This window comes from Engystomops pustulosus, chromosome 7 (assembly GCF_040894005.1).
Source record: "Engystomops pustulosus chromosome 7, aEngPut4.maternal, whole genome shotgun sequence".
In the NCBI taxonomy this organism is placed as follows: domain Eukaryota; kingdom Metazoa; phylum Chordata; class Amphibia; order Anura; family Leptodactylidae; genus Engystomops; species Engystomops pustulosus.
In genome coordinates, this window is record NC_092417.1 from 24161443 (window position 1) to 24182134 (window position 20692).

At 43.0% G+C, this 20692-nt stretch overlaps 3 protein-coding genes across 3 annotated transcripts in view; all 3 read right to left on the reverse strand.

The window, feature by feature from the left end:
• LOC140069439 (female protein-like) overlaps positions 1 to 20692 on the reverse strand; it is a 53653-nt gene that overhangs the window by 14061 nt on the left and 18900 nt on the right. The window lies entirely within an intron of this gene.
• Positions 3477 to 8916, reverse strand: LOC140069438 (C-reactive protein-like). The gene is made up of 3 exons (XM_072115138.1): positions 8884 to 8916; positions 6777 to 6832; positions 3477 to 4563 (listed from the first exon to the last, which is right to left on the reverse strand). The coding sequence occupies exons 2-3, from the start codon at positions 6829 to 6831 to the stop codon at positions 3947 to 3949; spliced, it is 672 nt and encodes a 223-aa protein (XP_071971239.1). The 5' UTR covers position 6832; positions 8884 to 8916; the 3' UTR covers positions 3477 to 3946.
• LOC140068704 (C-reactive protein-like) lies at positions 13035 to 18483 on the reverse strand. Its single transcript, XM_072114098.1, has 3 exons — positions 18451 to 18483; positions 16344 to 16399; positions 13035 to 14121 (listed from the first exon to the last, which is right to left on the reverse strand). The coding sequence occupies exons 2-3, from the start codon at positions 16396 to 16398 to the stop codon at positions 13505 to 13507; spliced, it is 672 nt and encodes a 223-aa protein (XP_071970199.1). The 5' UTR covers position 16399; positions 18451 to 18483; the 3' UTR covers positions 13035 to 13504.

Here is a 20692-nt window from a genome sequence, read left to right on the forward strand (position 1 = left end):
AAGACAACTAAAGAAGGAATCTGTCAGAAGGATTTGACTACACAAAGTAATTAATTGCTGGAGGGCAGTCTGGGAGATTCAGTTTCCATCCCTGTGTCATGACTACAGTAGTCCTTCAGAGGGGAGGGGTTATGGAGCAACTCAATGCAAAAATCGCACAGCACAGCAGGGTGAGGACAATCCCCCAGTCCTTCATCTACAATACTACAATCCACATGCAGGACGCATTATCAAAGTCTGGACCTCCACTTCGAACATGGACATAAATCCCTGAGACAGCCCCCCATAATCACTAGCCTCTACATCTTGCTCTCAATCATCGAGTGAGCACTCATATGTTTAAATGAATGTATCACAAATGAAAATGTTTATACAGGCGGTCCCCTACTTAAGAACACCCGACTTACAGACGACCCCTAGTTACAAAAGGACTTCTCGATTTTCTTAATTTACTGTACTTTTACCCTGGGCTACAATAAACAGCTGTAACAATTACCAAATGTGTCTGTAATGTAGATTTATTGATAATCCTGGTTCTTATGACAACCGAACATTTTCAAAAATCCAATTGTCACAGAGACTCAAAAAATTTTGACTGGGGCTACAATTATAAAGTATACGGTTCTGACTTACATACAAATTCAACTTAAGAACAAGCCTACAGAACCGATCTTGTATCTAACCCAGGGACTCCCTGTTTATGGCTCTAAAAAAATAACCTGCTTATACTCACCTGCTCCCGTTCACTCTGTTTATCTGAGCGGTCAATGTGCGACCCTTTAAACGGACTTCACATGAATTCAGCGCACACGTATGTATTGTGAGTTTCTATAGTTTTTTAGTATCTTCAGTATAAGTACATAAGTAAGACATAAGTGCATAAATCTGTAAGTAATAGTATGACACAGTTCACATGGTGTTAAACATATAATTTGGCATATTATCCGGCAAGTCCATAGGTGATAGCAGTTAATGGTATTCCACAGCTGGTTGGATATATAAGTTACATGGCCTTATATAGCTACTTGTTCTGCTGAAAACTGCCAACTATTCCCATGTGGTGACATCTCATGGGGACTTCTCACCTTCACCAACTCCAGCTCTTTGCATCCCATACGAGACGTCGCTCTACTGTTTCCGGCACAGTTTGGTGATCCTGGTAAGACATGCTCCACTCATCTGTAGATGGTATTAAGCAATATGAAACCCATCCTGTGACATTTGGGGTAAGACCCCCTTCATCTGACATGTCCAGCTCTCTCCTCTGCCGTCTCCAGTTACACATGAAGAGTTACATCTTGGACAATTGTCTTCACTCCCCCCTTCATTTATTAAATTTCGACCCTTTAAAGGGAACTTTTTACCATTTTACTTTCCTTCACCTGGGAATATTTCTTAAACCCCTCCCCCCACCATCACGACCAATGGCAAGCAATCAGTGTCAATATTTAAAAACCCAATATTCTTAGTAGGGTCTTTTCTGCTAGGTGGTTGATCCTGGGCTAAAAGAGAAACCCAAACCCACTTGACAGTAGAGATTCTAGTCAATTTGTTTTAAAACTAACAATACTGACTTCTCCGGAATGTTAGGGCCTACTGAGGCTTAGCTACAGGGGTAGCAGCCATAGTAGCTACTATGGGGCCCACAGTGTCAGGGGGCCTCAACATCTGGAGTGTATATGCTGTATGTGTGTATATGCTGTATGTCTGTATGTGCCTGTGGTATGTGTGTATATTCTGTATGTGTGTGTATATGTCATGTGTATAAGCTGTATGCCTGTGTATATGTTACTATGTTTATGCGTTGCAAGTATGTACATATGCATAGCTCCCAACCGTCCCGATTTTGACGGGACTTTCCCGTTTTTCGTACCCCTGCCCCGCGTCACGGGCAGCTATGATATTGTCACGGATTTCCCCCCCAGGTCCCGCTGTGTCCCGGCGCTGTGTCCGCATAGTAAATACTTTGAAAGTCTGAACTCACAGTACAGAATGGCTTCTACAGACATCGGGAGGGAATCCTTTTCAGAGAAGTGTCGGGCTTAGCGCAGAGCAGGGACCACGTCATCAGCTTCAGATCACCATCTGTCCATATATGGTCACTGCATCTCCTAGGGTTCCCCAGAGCAGACATCGGGCAGGGAATCCTTTTCAGAGAAGTGTCGGGCTTAGCGCAGAGCAGGGACCACGTCATCAGCTTCAGATCACCATCTGTCCATATATGGTCACTGCATCTCCTAGGGTTCCCCAGAGCAGACATCGGGAGGGAATCCTTTTCAGAGAAGTGTCGGCTTAGTGGAGAGAGCAGGGACCACGTCATCAGCTTCAGATCAGCATCTGTCCATATATGGTCACTGCATCTCCTAGGGTTCCCCAGAGCAGACATCGGGAGGGAATCCTTTTCAGAGAAGTGTCGGCTTAGCGGAGAGCAGGGACCACGTCATCAGCTCAGATCTCTATCTGTCCATATATGGTCTCCAGGTCTTCCCCAGACACAAGCTCTTTATATAATTAAATTGCATAAAGTTTTGGCCAGGCTGAGATTCGAACCTGGGACCCTGTGCACCATAGACAGGAGCCTTAACTAACTGAGCTATAAGCCCAGTGATACAGAGCTGAGGATTTCTGGTAACTAAGACATGTTATCTGCCAGTGTTACACTGTGACACAGACTAATGCCCTGATATATAGAGAGGGATCTTCTCAGAGATTATTATTGTAATTATTGAGACTATTATTATTATTATTATTATTATAAATTTTATTATTATGGAGATGATTATTAATAATGGTAAAAATAATAATAATCATCTCAATAATAATAATAATAATAATAATAATAATAATAATAGTCTCAATAATTACAATAATCTGAGAAGATCCCTCCCTATATACCAAGGCAGTATATAGTTCTTAGTTACCAAAATTCTCCACTTGTTAATCACTGAGGTTATAGCTCAGTGGGTTGAGGCGCAGTGTTATTATTGTACATGGACACTGCAGGTTCTGGGTTCAAATCCCAATTAGGATAATTTTTTTTTTTTTTTAAATTATGATTTTTATTATTTTTAATATGGCTAAAATTTGGGGCGTGATTGGGGGTGTGCCTTAGGGGGATCGCCGCGGCACGCGTAGCGTGCCGCCATTTTGTCCCTCTTTCCTTTTCCCAAATGTTGGGAGGTATGCATATGGTGTGTATATGTTGTGTGTGATTGTTGCTCACATGAGTAGGAGTATACAAAAATGTATGAAAATCATTGGGGCAGATTTACTTACCTGGTCCATTCGAGATTCAGCAGCGTGTTCTCTGCGGTGGATTCAGGTCTTCTGGCGATTCACTAAGGCAGTTCCTCCGACGTCCACCAGGTGTCGCTGCTGCGCTGAAGTCCGCTGAGGTCCCCCGGAGTTCACGATCCATTCCTGGGTGAAGGTAAGCGCGTGTCCAGCGACACTTTTTTTTTTTTTAAATGCGGCGGTTTCTCCGAATACGTCGGGTTTTCGTTCGGCCACACCCCCGATTTCCGTCTCGTGCATGCCAGCGCTGATGCGCCACAATCCGATCGCGTGTGCCAAAATCCCGGGGCAATTCAGGGAAAATCGGCGCAAATCAGAAATATTTGGATAACACGTCGGGAAAACGTGGATCGGGCCCTTAGTAAATGACCCCCTATGCGTCCTAGCCTCTCGTAGTTATACCCCTGGCCTACAGAAAATATCCAAACTGTGCTGGAAAGAGTAAGGCCGAATTCACACGACCATATCGGGACGTATGTACGGCCCCAGGGGCATACGTTTGTGTGAATCCAGCCTAAGAAAAGTTCCAAAGAGTTGACGTGGAGGTGAACAGTTCCCATGAGATGTAAGAAAACCAAAGAAAAGCACCTTAACTTTCCTTGTTGGGGTCAGGAGTCTATAGTTTACATTTTTGTCAGCCATTCAGATATATCTACAATGGTTTAATCCATGGTTTATACAAGAAGACATCTCCATACACCTCATAGTCCACAGACTCCCAGTTAATGATATTTGCTCTCATTCTTTTCCATTTAGTAATGTACATTGATTCCATCTCCTCGGGGGGAAGTGCCCGATCCCACATGTTAACCTTTCTAATTTCCCCCACAAAAGAAGGTTCTCCTACAGAGAAACCAGGAACAGCAGAGACAATGTTCTCCCCAAGGACTGCAGAAACATCTGAGTCTATGAAGAAACCTGCTTTTAAGACCCTCCTTGGGTAGAGAATCCCATTGACCATGAAATGGATGACCCCGGTGCTGGATTTCCAGGACACACAGATGTGTTTCCACGTCATGGTCTCATCGCTGTTCTTGTAGTAGACATGATCTTTGTCGATACCAATGTAGTAATAACCTTGGGTTTGGAAAAGGTGGAACTGGGGCTTGGAATCTTTAACCAGTTTGAAGAGGGAGTCTTTATGGACATAGTCCGTGTAGGTCTCCAAACAGACGGTCATATTCCCCAGCGGTTTGGTGATGGTGGGCTTCAATACCACTTTTGATGTGTCACTGTTTTTCGAAAACAGGAAAGATGCACCTTGCAGATCTACAAGACAATGAAAGAAGAATGGATGTGTTGGGGCACAAATGGGGGTAATACTTCTCTAAGTTGGAACCACGTTGGAATCCTGTACATGGGGCACCATGGGAACATTATATCTGTGGGGGTCTCTATTATTATTATAACAGAAAGAAGGAAAGGGAAAGGGAGAAGCGCTTCATGTGTCAAGTCGATGGTGAAGGCAAATTCAGTGGGGCAGATTTACTCACCCGGTCCTGTCGCGAACCCGCGGTACATTGTCCGGCGCGATTCACTAACATCGTGCGCCCGACTTCCTGCATGTGTTGCTGCTGCGCCGAGGTCCGCCGGAGGTCACCTGCTTCTTCCTGGTGCATGTGAGTGCGTAATCTTTCAACACAAATCCTTTTTTAAATTCTGCTGTTTTTCTGAATCTGTTGGGTTGTCCGACGGCAACGCACCCCCGATTTCTGTCGTGTGCAAGCCGGCGCCGATGCGCCACAATCCGATCGTGTGCGCCATAAACCCGGGGCAATTCGGCACAAATCATGGAATCATGGTCCGTGGACCCTTAGTAAATGAGCCCCAGCGACTTTTTTTTTCTGCATGTAAAAACCTCAGTGTGAACATACCCAAACCCTACATGACCACCGCACTCACAGAATAAGACTTGTGTGATGATAAATGGATGCAATAAATGTTCATTAGGGAGTGAAAAACTGCATTCCTGATAAAAGAGCTAACGGACTAGTGCTCAGCTGTGGGTAACATATTCCTACTGCACAATAGATGTATAGATAGGAGACAGATTAAAAAAAAATCCTGATGAAGTCCACTATAGGTGACGAAACGCGTGGGATGCCACAGCCTCTTACACTGGGGTTCCCTCCTGCCTCCTCACCTATCCCCTGATGGTTTCATGATTTTTTACTGCGATATTTGCATCTTTGGATTTAGGTGGAAGTGTCTTACAGCATTACGATTGTTATCTATATACAGGAGGTGTGTCCCGTATATATATATATTGTTGTGTATGTCAGGCAATATGTGGACACACTGATAGGGTATGGAGTCCACATGATTTGTGGTGCTTTTTTGCACCTTTTTATGGTTTTTAATGATTGCATGTTGTGTCTAAATCTAATAATAACATGTTGTCGTATACTTTTTGGCTATACACACATTATTTGTTGTAATTTATTATAGATAGATAGATAGATAGATAGATATGAGATAGATAGATAGATAGATAGATAGATAGATAGATAGATAGATAGATAGATAGGAAATAGATAGACAGATAGATAGATAGATAGATAGATAGATAGGAGATAGATAGATAGATAGATAGATAGATACATAGATAGATAGATAGATAGATAGATAGATAGATAGATAGATAGACAATAGGTAGACTAATAGAAACCCATGTACAAGGACATAACTAAAGGGGCAGCAGCCATAACAACTGCTAAGGAGCCCACAGTGTCAGGGGGCCCCAGCATCTGAGGTATTGGGTGTGTATATGCTGTATGTTTGTATATGATATTGCATGTATGTGATGTGTATTTGGTGTATATGCTGTATGTCTGTGTATATGCTGTATGTATGTATACATGGCGTGTATATACTGTGTGTGTTTGTAACAAATGTGTAAGCATACAAATATGTATATTTTACTTAAGGTGGGGGGGGGGCATTCTGAAGCCTGCTATATGGCTTTGCCTTTCCTAGTTATGTCCCTGCCTATGTATCAGATAAATAGATAGACAGACGAATAGATAGATAGATAGATAGATAAATAATAGATAGATAGATAGATAGATAGATAGATAGATAGATAGATATGAGATAGATAGATAGATAGATAGATAGATATGAGATAGATAGATAGATAGATAGATATGAGATAGATAGATAGATAGATAGATCGATAGATAGATAGATAGATAGATAGATATGAGATAGATAGATAATAGATAGATAGATAGATATGAGATAGATAGATAGATAGATAGATCGATAGATAGATAGATAGATAGATAGATATGAGATAGATAGATATGAGATAGATAGATAGATAGATAGATAGATAGATAGATAGATAGATAGATAGATAGATAGATATGAGATAGATAGATAGATAGATATGAGATAGATAGATAGATAGATAGATAGATAGATAGATAGATAGATAGATAGATATATAGATAGATATTGCAGTGTAGTCAGTAACTCACTCTCTTTGGCACAACATCCAGTGATGACCATAAGGAGCAGAGCCGGGATCTTCATCCTGTACAGAACAAAGATAAGACAATATAGATTTCTATACATCACCAGCATCACTCATACTCCAAATCCCCATAGTCACCACCATCACTCATACTCCAATTCCCCATAGTCACCAGCATCAATCATACTCCAAATCCCCATAGTCATCTCCATCACTCATACTCCAAATACCCATAGTCACCTCCATCACTCATACTCCAAAACCCCATAGTCACCTCCATCACTCATACTCCAAATCCCCATAGTCACCAGCATCACTCATACTCCAATTCCCCATACTCACCAGCATCACTCATCCTCCAGATCCCCATAGTCACCAGCATCACTCATACTCCAATTTCCCATAGGCACCAGCATCACTCATCCTCCAAACCCCCATAGTCACCAGCATCACTCATACTCCAAGCCCCCATAGTCACCAGCATCACTCATTCTCCAAATCCACATAGTCACCAGCATCACTCATACTCCAAACCCCCATAGTCACCCCCATCCCCTCATACTCCAATTCCCCATAGTCACCAGCATCAATCATACTCCAAATCCCCATAGTCATCTCCATCACTCATACTCCAAATACCCATAGTCACCTCCATCACTCATACTCCAAAACCCCATAGTCACCTCCATCACTCATACTCCAAATCCCCATAGTCACCAGCATCACTCATACTCCAATTCCCCATACTCACCAGCATCACTCATCCTCCAGATCCCCATAGTCACCAGCATCACTCATACTCCAATTTCCCATAGGCACCAGCATCACTCATCCTCCAAACCCCCATAGTCACCAGCATCACTCATACTCCAAGCCCCCATAGTCACCAGCATCACTCATTCTCCAAATCCACATAGTCACCAGCATCACTCATACTCCAAACCCCCATAGTTACCAGCATCACTCATACTCCAAACCCCCATAGTCACCAGCATCACTCATACTCCAAACCCCCATAGTCACCAGCATCACTCATACTCCAAGCCCCCATAGTCACCACCATCACTCATACTCCAAACCCCCATAGTCACCACCATCACTCATACTCCAAACCCCCATAGTCACCAGCATCACTCATACTCCAAACCCCCATAGTCACCAGCATCACTCATACTCCAAGCCCCCATAGTCACCACCATCACTCATCCTCCAGATCCCCATAGTCACCACCATCACTCATACTCCAAATCCCCATAGTCACCAGCATCACTCATACTCCAAACCCCCATAGTCACCAGCATCACTCATACTCCAAACCTCCATAGTCGCCAGCATCACTCAGACTCCAAATCCCCATAGTCACCAGCATCACTCATACTCCAAATCCCCGTAGTCACCACCATCACTCATACTCCAAATCCTCATAGTCAGCAGCATCACTCATACTCCAAACCCCAATAATCACCAGAATCACTCATACTCCAGACCCCCATAGTCACCAGCATCACTCATACTCCAAATCATCATAGTCACCAGCATCACCCATACTCCAAACCCCCATAGTCACCAGCATCACTCATACTCCAAACCCCCATAGTCACCAGCATCACTCATACTCCAAACCCCCATAGTCACCAGCATCACTCATACTCCAAACCCCCATAGTCACCAGCATCACTCATACTCCAAACCCCCATAGTCACCAGCATCACTCATACTCCAAACCCCCATAGTCACCAGCATCACTCATACTCCAAACCCCCATAGTCACCAGCATCACTCATACTCCAAACCCCCATAGTCACCAGCATCACTCATACTCCAAACCCCCATAATCACCAGCATCACTCATAAGTACACACTCCTGGGGGCTCTGGATGGGGTACGGTAGTGATCATAATGGAGGGTGGAAGGCATTTATTTGGATTTCATGACAGGAAACAGGGTGACTATAGGACTGGGTTTGGGGTGGGGAAAAGGGGGCAAACTGTGAACTTGTACAGGACCCTCTCTCTTAAAAAGCCCTCAGGAATCCGGGCTGCCAGGACCCCAATCCCCATGAAGTTCATGATGTTTTATCTATCTTTTATATATATAAAGTTTTTACTTACTTGTGTTCAGGCCTCTGCAGTTCCTCCTCCAGTGTGTAATGAGGTTTGTGTAATAGATGAGTTGTTCTTATACCTTTTATATACATTCTTGCAACACCCGACCCCATGACCCCTTAGGCCACACCCCTTCAGATGTTTTTTGATTTCCTAGCCATTTTTAAAACTACACAATTTCTAGACATTTCCTGGAAAACAATTGTGATGTTGCCTGACCTGGATGTCCGCTGGTAGAGTCGTCCATACATAGATTGTGGAAAAGCTTTAATAGTAAACGATCAGGGTGTACAGTCATGGCTGTTATCTAGGGAGACACCCATCAGCACCAGGAGGTGTTCTATTCCTCTACAGCTCCCCCGCAGGAGAGAAAAGGCATTACACTGTTCCCTTTTAAATGTATAAATTGTCTTTGTGTAAGGTCCTCCAAAGCAAGAATTGCTTTTTTATCTTTAGCTAATGATGTTAACCCTCTCTCTTCTGGTGTAAAATATTTTCTTTATTGGCCACCCCTTTACATAAAACACAATTTTCTATCAAAGACATAGGGAGATTTACTTAGTTAAACCCACCCAAATTCTGTTTATCCCTAAACCCCTGTTTATAAACTTTGCATTACATTTATAGGAAGTTTTACTCCCTTTTTTATGGTTTGCCGTCAAAGGGCAGGGCTTATCGTGTAAGGGCGGGGCTCATAGTATTAGGGCGGGGCCCTTTCATAGTAAAAGGATGGGGCTCAACCCTACAGGGGAGGGGCTTATGACTAACAATGAGCCTGAATTCTACCAGAAATGTGTGGGAGAGTCTTGGTACAAAATAAGACAACCAGTGAAGGAATCTTTACTACACAAAGTAATTAAATTGTCGGAGGGCAGTCTGAGAGATTCACTGTTTCCATGCCTGTGTCATGACTACAGTAGTCCTTCAGAGGGGAGGGGTTATGGAGCAACTCAATGCAAAAATTGCACAGCACAGCAGGGTGAGGACAATCCCCCAGTACTTCATCTACAATACTACAATCCACATGCAGGACGCACTATCAAATTGCGGACCTCCACTTCGAACATTGACGTAGGTCCCTGAGACAGCCCCCCATAATCACTAGCCTCTACATCTTGCTCTCAATCATCGAGTGAGCACTCATATGTTTAAATGAATGTATCACAAATGAAAATGTTTATACAGGCGGTCCCCTACTTAAGAACACCCGACTTACAGACGACCCCTAGTTACAAACGGACTTCTCGATTTTCATAATTTACTGTACTTTTACCCTGGGCTACAATAAACAGCTGTAACAATTACCAAATGTGTCTGTAATTAAGCTTTATTGATAATCCTGGTTCTTATGACAAGCGAACATTTTCAAAAATCCAATTGTCACAGAGACTCAAAAAATTTTGATTGGGGCTACAATTATAAAGTATACGGTTCTGACTTACATACAAATTCAACTTAAGAACAAGCCTACAGAACCGATCTTGTATCTAACCCAGGGACTCCCTGTTTATGGCTCTAAAAAAATAACCTGCTTATACTCACCTGCTCCCGTTCACTCTGTTTATCTGAGCGGTCAATGTGCGACCCTTTAAACGGACTTCACATGAATTCAGCGCACACGTATGTATTGTGAGTTTCTATAGTTTTTTAGTATCTTCAGTATAAGTACATAAGTAAGACATAAGTGCATAAATCTGTAAGTAATAGTATGACACAGTTCACATGGTGTTAAACATATAATTTGGCATATTATCCGGCAAGTCCATAGGTGATAGCAGTTAATGGTATTCCACAGCTGGTTGGATATATAAGTTACATGGCCTTATATAGCTACTTGTTCTGCTGAAAACTGCCAACTATTCCCATGTGGTGACATCTCATGGGGACTTCTCACCTTCACCAACTCCAGCTCTTTGCATCCCATACGAGACGTCGCTCTACTGTTTCCGGCACAGTTTGGTGATCCTGGTAAGACATGCTCCACTCATCTGTAGATGGTATTAAGCAATATGAAACCCATCCTGTGACATTTGGGGTAAGACCCCCTTCATCTGACATGTCCAGCTCTCTCCTCTGCCGTCTCCAGTTACACATGAAGAGTTACATCTTGGACAATTGTCTTCACTCCCCCCTTCATTTATTAAATTTCGACCCTTTAAAGGGAACTTTTTACCATTTTACTTTCCTTCACCTGGGAATATTTCTTAAACCCCTCCCCCCACCATCACGACCAATGGCAAGCAATCAGTGTCAATATTTAAAAACCCAATATTCTTAGTAGGGTCTTTTCTGCTAGGTGGTTGATCCAGGGCTAAAAGAGAAACCCAAACCCACTTGACAGTAGAGATTCTAGTCAATTTGTTTTAAAACTAACAATACTGACTTCTCCGGAATGTTAGGGCCTACTGAGGCTTAGCTACAGGGGTAGCAGCCATAGTAGCTACTATGGGGCCCACAGTGTCAGGGGGCCTCAACATCTGGAATGTATATGCTGTATGTGTGTATATGCTGTATGTCTGTATGTGCCTGTGGTATGTGTGTATATTCTGTATGTGTGTGTATATGTCATGTGTATAAGCTGTATGCCTGTGTATATGTTACTATGTTTATGCGTTGCAAGTATGTACATATGCATAGCTCCCAACCGTCCCGATTTTGACGGGACTTTCCCGTTTTTCGTACCCCTGCCCCGCGTCACGGGCAGCTATGATATTGTCACGGATTTCCCCCCCAGGTCCCGCTGTGTCCCGGCGCTGTGTCCGCATAGTAAATACTTTGAAAGTCTGAACTCACAGTACAGAATGGCTTCTACAGACATCGGGCAGGGAATCCTTTTCAGAGAAGTGTCAGGCTTAGCGCAGAGCAGGGACCACGTCATCAGCTTCAGATCACCATCTGTCCATATATGGTCACTGCATCTCCTAGGGTTCCCCAGAGCAGACATCGGGAGGGAATCCTTTTCAGAGAAGTGTCGGCTTAGTGGAGAGAGCAGGGACCACGTCATCAGCTTCAGATCAGCATCTGTCCATATATGGTCACTGCATCTCCTAGGGTTCCCCAGAGCAGACATCGGGAGGGAATCCTTTTCAGAGAAGTGTCGGCTTAGCGGAGAGCAGGGACCACGTCATCAGCTCAGATCTCTATCTGTCCATATATGGTCTCCAGGTCTTCCCCAGACACAAGCTCTTTATATAATTAAATTGCATAAAGTTTTGGCCAGGCTGAGATTCGAACCTGGGACCCTGTGCACCATAGACAGGAGCCTTAACTAACTGAGCTATAAGCCCAGTGATACAGAGCTGAGGATTTCTGGTAACTAAGACATGTTATCTGCCAGTGTTACACTGTGACACAGACTAATGCCCTGATATATAGAGAGGGATCTTCTCAGAGATTATTATTGTAATTATTGAGACTATTATTATTATTATTATTATAAATTTTATTATTATGGAGATGATTATTAATAATGGTAAAAATAATAATAATCATCTCAATAATAATAATAATAATAATAATAATAATAATAATAGTCTCAATAATTACAATAATCTGAGAAGATCCCTCCCTATATACCAAGGCAGTATATAGTTCTTAGTTACCAAAATTCTCCACTTGTTAATCACTGAGGTTATAGCTCAGTGGGTTGAGGCGCAGTGTTATTATTGTACATGGACACTGCAGGTTCTGGGTTCAAATCCCAATAAGGATAATTTTTTTTTTTTTTTTAATTATGATTTTTATTATTTTTAATATGGCTAAAATTTGGGGCGTGATTGGGGGTGTGGCTTAGGGGGATCGCCGCGGCACGCGTAGCGTGCCGCCATTTTGTCCCTCTTTCCTTTTCCCAAATGTTGGGAGGTATGCATATGGTGTGTATATGTTGTGTGTGATTGTTGCTCACATGAGTAGGAGTATACAAAAATGTATGAAAATCATTGGGGCAGATTTACTTACCTGGTCCATTCGAGATTCAGCAGCGTGTTCTCTGCGGTGGATTCAGGTCTTCTGGCGATTCACTAAGGCAGTTCCTCCGACGTCCACCAGGTGTCGCTGCTGCGCTGAAGTCCGCTGAGGTCCCCCGGAGTTCACGATCCATTCCTGGGTGAAGGTAAGCGCGTGTCCAGCGACACTTTTTTTTTTTTTAAATGCGGCGGTTTCTCCGAATACGTCGGGTTTTCGTTCGGCCACACCCCCGATTTCCGTCTCGTGCATGCCAGCGCTGATGCGCCACAATCCGATCGCGTGTGCCAAAATCCCGGGGCAATTCAGGGAAAATCGGCGCAAATCAGAAATATTTGGATAACACGTCGGGAAAACGTGGATCAGGCCCTTAGTAAATGACCCCCTATGCGTCCTAGCCTCTCGTAGTTATACCCCTGGCCTACAGAAAATATCCAAACTGTGCTGGAAAGAGTAAGGCCGAATTCACACGACCATATCGGGACGTATGTACGGCCCCAGGGGCATACGTTTGTGTGAATCCAGCCTAAGAAAGGTTCCAAAGAGTTGACGTGGAGGTGAACAGTTCCCATGAGATGTAAGAAAACCAAAGAAAAGCACCTTAACTTTCCTTGTTGGGGTCAGGAGTCTATAGTTTACATTTTTGTCAGCCATTCAGATATATCTACAATGGTTTAATCCATGGTTTATACAAGAAGACATCTCCATACACCTCATAGTCCACAGACTCCCAGTTAATGATATTTGCTCTCATTCTTTTCCATTTAGTAATGTACATTGATTCCATCTCCTCGGGGGGAAGTGCCCGATCCCACATGTTAACCTTTCTAATTTCCCCCACAAAAGAAGGTTCTCCTACAGAGAAACCAGGAACAGCAGAGACAATGTTCTCCCCAAGGACTGCAGAAACATCTGAGTCTATGAAGAAACCTGCTTTTAAGACCCTCCTTGGGTAGAGAATCCCATTGACCATGAAATGGATGACCCCGGTGCTGGATTTCCAGGACACACAGATGTGTTTCCACGTCATGGTCTCATCGCTGTTCTTGTAGTAGACCTGATCTTTGTCGATATCAATGGAGTAATAACCTTGGGTTTGGAAAAGGTGGAACTGGGGCTTGGAATCTTTAACCAGTTTGAAGAGGGAGTCTTTATGGACATAGTCCGTGTAGGTCTCCAAACAGACGGTCATATTCCCCAGTGGTTTGGTGACGGTGGGCTTCAATACCACTTTTGATGTGTCACTGTTTTTCGAAAACAGGAAAGATGCACCTTGCAGATCTACAAGACAATGAAAGAAGAATGGATGTGTTGGGGCACAAATGGGGGTAATACTTCTCTAAGTTGGAACCACGTTGGAATCCTGTACATGGGGCACCATGGGAACATTATATCTGTGGGGGTCTCTATTATTATTATAACAGAAAGAAGGAAAGGGAGAAGCGCTTCATGTGTCAAGTCGATGGTGAAGGCAAATTCAGTGGGGCAGATTTACTCACCCGGTCCTGTCGCGAACCCGCGGTACATTGTCCGGCGCGATTCACTAACATCGTGCGCCCGACTTCCTGCATGTGTTGCTGCTGCGCCGAGGTCCGCCGGAGGTCACCTGCTTCTTCCTGGTGCATGTGAGTGCGTAATCTTTCAACACAAATCCTTTTTTAAATTCTGCTGTTTTTCTGAATCTGTTGGGTTGTCCGACGGCAACGCACCCCCGATTTCTGTCGTGTGCAAGCCGGCGCCGATGCGCCACAATCCGATCGTGTGCGCCATAAACCCGGGGCAATTCGGCACAAATCATGGAATCATGGTCCGTGGACCCTTAGTAAATGAGCCCCAGCGACTTTTTTTTTCTGCATGTAAAAACCTCAGTGTGAACATACCCAAACCCTACATGACCACCGCACTCACAGAATAAGACTTGTGTGATGATAAATGGATGCAATAAATGTTCATTAGGGAGTGAAAAACTGCATTCCTGATAAAAGAGCTAACGGACTAGTGCTCAGCTGTGGGTAACATATTCCTACTGCACAATAGATGTATAGATAGGAGACAGATTAAAAAAAAATCCTGATGAAGTCCACTATAGGTGACGAAACGCGTGGGATGCCACAGCCTCTTACACTGGGGTTCCCTCCTGCCTCCTCACCTATCCCCTGATGGTTTCATGATTTTTTACTGCGATATTTGCATCTTTGGATTTAGGTGGAAGTGTCTTACAGCATTACGATTGTTATCTATATACAGGAGGTGTGTCCCGTATATATATATATTGTTGTGTATGTCAGGCAATATGTGGACACACTGATAGGGTATGGAGTCCACATGATTTGTGGTGCTTTTTTGCACCTTTTTATGGTTTTTAATGATTGCATGTTGTGTCTAAATCTAATAATAACATGTTGTCGTATACTTTTTGGCTATACACACATTATTTGTTGTAATTTATTATAGATAGATAGATAGATAGATAGATAGATATGAGATAGATAGATAGATAGATAGATAGATAGATAGATAGATAGATAGATAGGAAATAGATAGACAGATAGATAGATAGATAGATAGATAGATAGGAGATAGATAGATAGATAGATAGATAGATAGATAGATACATAGATAGATAGATAGATAGATAGATAGATAGATAGATAGACAATAGGTAGACTAATAGAAACCCATGTACAAGGACATAACTAAAGGGGCAGCAGCCATAACAACTGCTAAGGAGCCCACAGTGTCAGGGGGCCCCAGCATCTGAGGTATTGGGTGTGTATATGCTGTATGTTTGTATATGATATTGCATGTATGTGATGTGTATTTGGTGTATATGCTGTATGTCTGTGTATATGCTGTATGTATGTATACATGGCGTGTATATACTGTGTGTGTTTGTAACAAATGTGTAAGCATACAAATATGTATATTTTACTTAAGGTGGGGGGGGGGCATTCTGAAGCCTGCTATATGGCTTTGCCTTTCCTAGTTATGTCCCTGCCTATGTATCAGATAAATAGATAGACAGACGAATAGATAGATAGATAGATAGATAAATAATAGATAGATAGATAGATAGATATGAGATAGATAGATAGATAGATAGATAGATATGAGATAGATAGATAGATAGATAGATATGAGATAGATAGATAGATAGATAGATCGATAGATAGATAGATAGATAGATAGATATGAGATAGATAGATAATAGATAGATAGATAGATATGAGATAGATAGATAGATAGATAGATCGATAGATAGATAGATAGATAGATAGATAGATAGATATGAGATAGATAGATATGAGATAGATAGATAGATAGATAGATAGATAGATATGAGGTAGATAGATAGATAGATAGATAGATAGATAGATAGATAGATAGATATGAGATAGATAGATAGATAGATATGAGATAGATAGATAGATAGATAGATAGATAGATAGATAGATAGATAGATAGATATATAGATAGATATTGCAGTGTAGTCAGTAACTCACTCTCTTTGGCACAACATCCAGTGATGACCATAAGGAGCAGAGCCGGGATCTTCATCCTGTACAGAACAAAGATAAGACAATATAGATTTCTATACATCACCAGCATCACTCATACTCCAAATCCCCATAGTCACCACCATCACTCATACTCCAATTCCCCATAGTCACCAGCATCAATCATACTCCAAATCCCCATAGTCATCTCCATCACTCATACTCCAAATACCCATAGTCACCTCCATCACTCATACTCCAAAACCCCATAGTCACCTCCATCACTCATACTCCAAATCCCCATAGTCACCAGCATCACTCATACTCCAATTCCCCATACTCACCAGCATCACTCATCCTCCAGATCCCCATAGTCACCAGCATCACTCATACTCCAATTTCCCATAGGCACCAGCATCACTCATCCTCCAAACCCCCATAGTCACCAGCATCACTCATACTCCAAGCCCCCATAGTCACCAGCATCACTCATTCTCCAAATCCACATAGTCACCAGCATCACTCATACTCCAAACCCCCATAGTCACCCCCATCCCCTCATACTCCAATTCCCCATAGTCACCAGCATCAATCATACTCCAAATCCCCATAGTCATCTCCATCACTCATACTCCAAATACCCATAGTCACCTCCATCACTCATACTCCAAAACCCCATAGTCACCTCCATCACTCATACTCCAAATCCCCATAGTCACCAGCATCACTCATACTCCAATTCCCCATACTCACCAGCATCACTCATCCTCCAGATCCCCATAGTCACCAGCATCACTCATACTCCAATTTCCCATAGGCACCAGCATCACTCATCCTCCAAACCCCCATAGTCACCAGCATCACTCATACTCCAAGCCCCCATAGTCACCAGCATCACTCATTCTCCAAATCCACATAGTCACCAGCATCACTCATACTCCAAACCCCCATAGTTACCAGCATCACTCATACTCCAAACCCCCATAGTCACCAGCATCACTCATACTCCAAACCCCCATAGTCACCAGCATCACTCATACTCCAAGCCCCCATAGTCACCACCATCACTCATACTCCAAACCCCCATAGTCACCACCATCACTCATACTCCAAACCCCCATAGTCACCAGCATCACTCATACTCCAAACCCCCATAGTCACCAGCATCACTCATACTCCAAGCCCCCATAGTCACCACCATCACTCATCCTCCAGATCCCCATAGTCACCACCATCACTCATACTCCAAATCCCCATAGTCACCAGCATCACTCATACTCCAAACCCCCATAGTCACCAGCATCACTCATACTCCAAACCTCCATAGTCGCCAGCATCACTCAGACTCCAAATCCCCATAGTCACCAGCATCACTCATACTCCAAATCCCCGTAGTCACCACCATCACTCATACTCCAAATCCTCATAGTCAGCAGCATCACTCATACTCCAAACCCCAATAATCACCAGAATCACTCATACTCCAGACCCCCATAGTCACCAGCATCACTCATACTCCAAATCATCATAGTCACCAGCATCACCCATACTCCAAACCCCCATAGTCACCAGCATCACTCATACTCCAAACCCCCATAGTCACCAGCATCACTCATACTCCAAACCCCCATAGTCACCAGCATCACTCATACTCCAAACCCCCATAGTCACCAGCATCACTCATACTCCAAACCCCCATAGTCACCAGCATCACTCATACTCCAAACCCCCATAGTCACCAGCATCACTCATACTCCAAACCCCCATAGTCACCAGCATCACTCATACTCCAAACCCCCATAGTCACCAGCATCACTCATACTCCAAACCCCCATAATCACCAGCATCACTCATAAGTACACACTCCTGGGGGCTCTGGATGGGGTACGGTAGTGATCATAATGGAGGGTGGAAGGCATTTATTTGGATTTCATGACAGGAAACAGGGTGACTATAGGACTGGGTTTGGGGTGGGGAAAAGGGGGCAAACTGTGAACTTGTACAGGACCCTCTCTCTTAAAAAGCCCTCAGGAATCCGGGCTGCCAGGACCCCAATCCCCATGAAGTTCATGATGTTTTATCTATCTTTTATATATATAAAGTTTTTACTTACTTGTGTTCAGGCCTCTGCAGTTCCTCCTCCAGTGTGTAATGAGGTTTGTGTAATAGATGAGTTGTTCTTATACCTTTTATATACATTCTTGCAACACCCGACCCCATGACCCCTTAGGCCACACCCCTTCAGATGTTTTTTGATTTCCTAGCCATTTTTAAAACTACACAATTTCTAGACATTTCCTGGAAAACAATTGTGATGTTGCCTGACCTGGATGTCCGCTGGTAGAGTCGTCCATACATAGATTGTGGAAAAGCTTTAATAGTAAACGATCAGGGTGTACAGTCATGGCTGTTATCTAGGGAGACACCCATCAGCACCAGGAGGTGTTCTATTCCTCTACAGCTCCCCCGCAGGAGAGAAAAGGCATTACACTGTTCCCTTTTAAATGTATAAATTGTCTTTGTGTAAGGTCCTCCAAAGCAAGAATTGCTTTTTTATCTTTAGCTAATGATGTTAACCCTCTCTCTTCTGGTGTAAAATATTTTCTTTATTGGCCACCCCTTTACATAAAACACAATTTTCTATCAAAGACATAGGGAGATTTACTTAGTTAAACCCACCCAAATTCTGTTTATCCCTAAACCCCTGTTTATAAACTTTGCATTACATTTATAGGAAGTTTTACTCCCTTTTTTATGGTTTGCCGTCAAAGGGCAGGGCTTATCGTGTAAGGGCGGGGCTCATAGTATTAGGGCGGGGCCCTTTCATAGTAAAAGGATGGGGCTCAACCCTACAGGGGAGGGGCTTATGACTAACAATGAGCCTGAATTCTACCAGAAATGTGTGGGAGAGTCTTGGTACAAAATAAGACAACCAGTGAAGGAATCTTTACTACACAAAGTAATTAAATTGTCGGAGGGCAGTCTGAGAGATTCACTGTTTCCATGCCTGTGTCATGACTACAGTAGTCCTTCAGAGGGGAGGGGTTATGGAGCAACTCAATGCAAAAATTGCACAGCACAGCAGGGTGAGGACAATCCCCCAGTACTTCATCTACAATACTACAATCCACATGCAGGACGCACTATCAAATTGCGGACCTCCACTTCGAACATTGACGTAGGTCCCTGAGACAGCCCCCCATAATCACTAGCCTCTACATCTTGCTCTCAATCATCGAGTGAGCACTCATATGTTTAAATGAATGTATCACAAATGAAAATGTTTATACAGGCGGTCCCCTACTTAAGAACACCCGACTTACAGACGACCCCTAGTTACAAACGGACTTCTCGATTTTCATAATTTACTGTACTTTTACCCTGGGCTACAATAAACAGCTGTAACAATTACCAAATGTGTCTGTAATTAAGCTTTATTGATAATCCTGGTTCTTATGACAAGCGAACATTTTCAAAAATCCAATTGTCACAGAGACTCAAAAAATTTTGATTGGGGCTACAATTATAAAGTATACGGTTCTGACTTACATACAAATTCAACTTAAGAACAAGCCTACAGAACCGATCTTGTATCTAACCCAGGGACTCCCTGTTTATGGCTCTAAAAAAATAACCTGCTTATACTCACCTGCTCCCGTTCACTCTGTTTATCTGAGCGGTCAATGTGCGACCCTTTAAACGGACTTCACATGAATTCAGCGCACACGTATGTATTGTGAGTTTCTATAGTTTTTTAGTATCTTCAGTATAAGTACATAAGTAAGACATAAGTGCATAAATCTGTAAGTAATAGTATGACACAGTTCACATGGTGTTAAACATATAATTTGGCATATTATCCGGCAAGTCCATAGGTGATAGCAGTTAATGGTATTCCACAGCTGGTTGGATATATAAGTTACATGGCCTTATATAGCTACTTGTTCTGCTGAAAACTGCCAACTATTCCCATGTGGTGACATCTCATGGGGACTTCTCACCTTCACCAACTCCAGCTCTTTGCATCCCATACGAGACGTCGCTCTACTGTTTCCGGCACAGTTTGGTGATCCTGGTAAGACATGCTCCACTCATCTGTAGATGGTATTAAGCAATATGAAACCCATCCTGTGACATTTGGGGTAAGACCCCCTTCATCTGACATGTCCAGCTCTCTCCTCTGCCGTCTCCAGTTACACATGAAGAGTTACATCTTGGACAATTGTCTTCACTCCCCCCTTCATTTATTAAATTTCGACCCTTTAAAGGGAACTTTTTACCATTTTACTTTCCTTCACCTGGGAATATTTCTTAAACCCCTCCCCCCACCATCACGACCAATGGCAAGCAATCAG

What these genes read in the sequence shown, in the direction of transcription:
- LOC140069438 (XM_072115138.1), bottom strand. Translation starts at nt 6,831, where the DNA reads ATGAAGATCCCGGCTCTGCTCCTTATGGTCATCACTGGATGTTGTGCC. An exon ending in TGGATGTTGTGCCAAAGAGA is followed by an intron (nt 4,564 to 6,776) that starts GTGAGTTACTGA and finishes ATTGTCTTGTAG; the next exon opens with ATCTGCAAGGTGCATCTTTC.
- LOC140068704 (XM_072114098.1), bottom strand. Translation starts at nt 16,398, where the DNA reads ATGAAGATCCCGGCTCTGCTCCTTATGGTCATCACTGGATGTTGTGCC. An exon ending in TGGATGTTGTGCCAAAGAGA is followed by an intron (nt 14,122 to 16,343) that starts GTGAGTTACTGA and finishes ATTGTCTTGTAG; the next exon opens with ATCTGCAAGGTGCATCTTTC.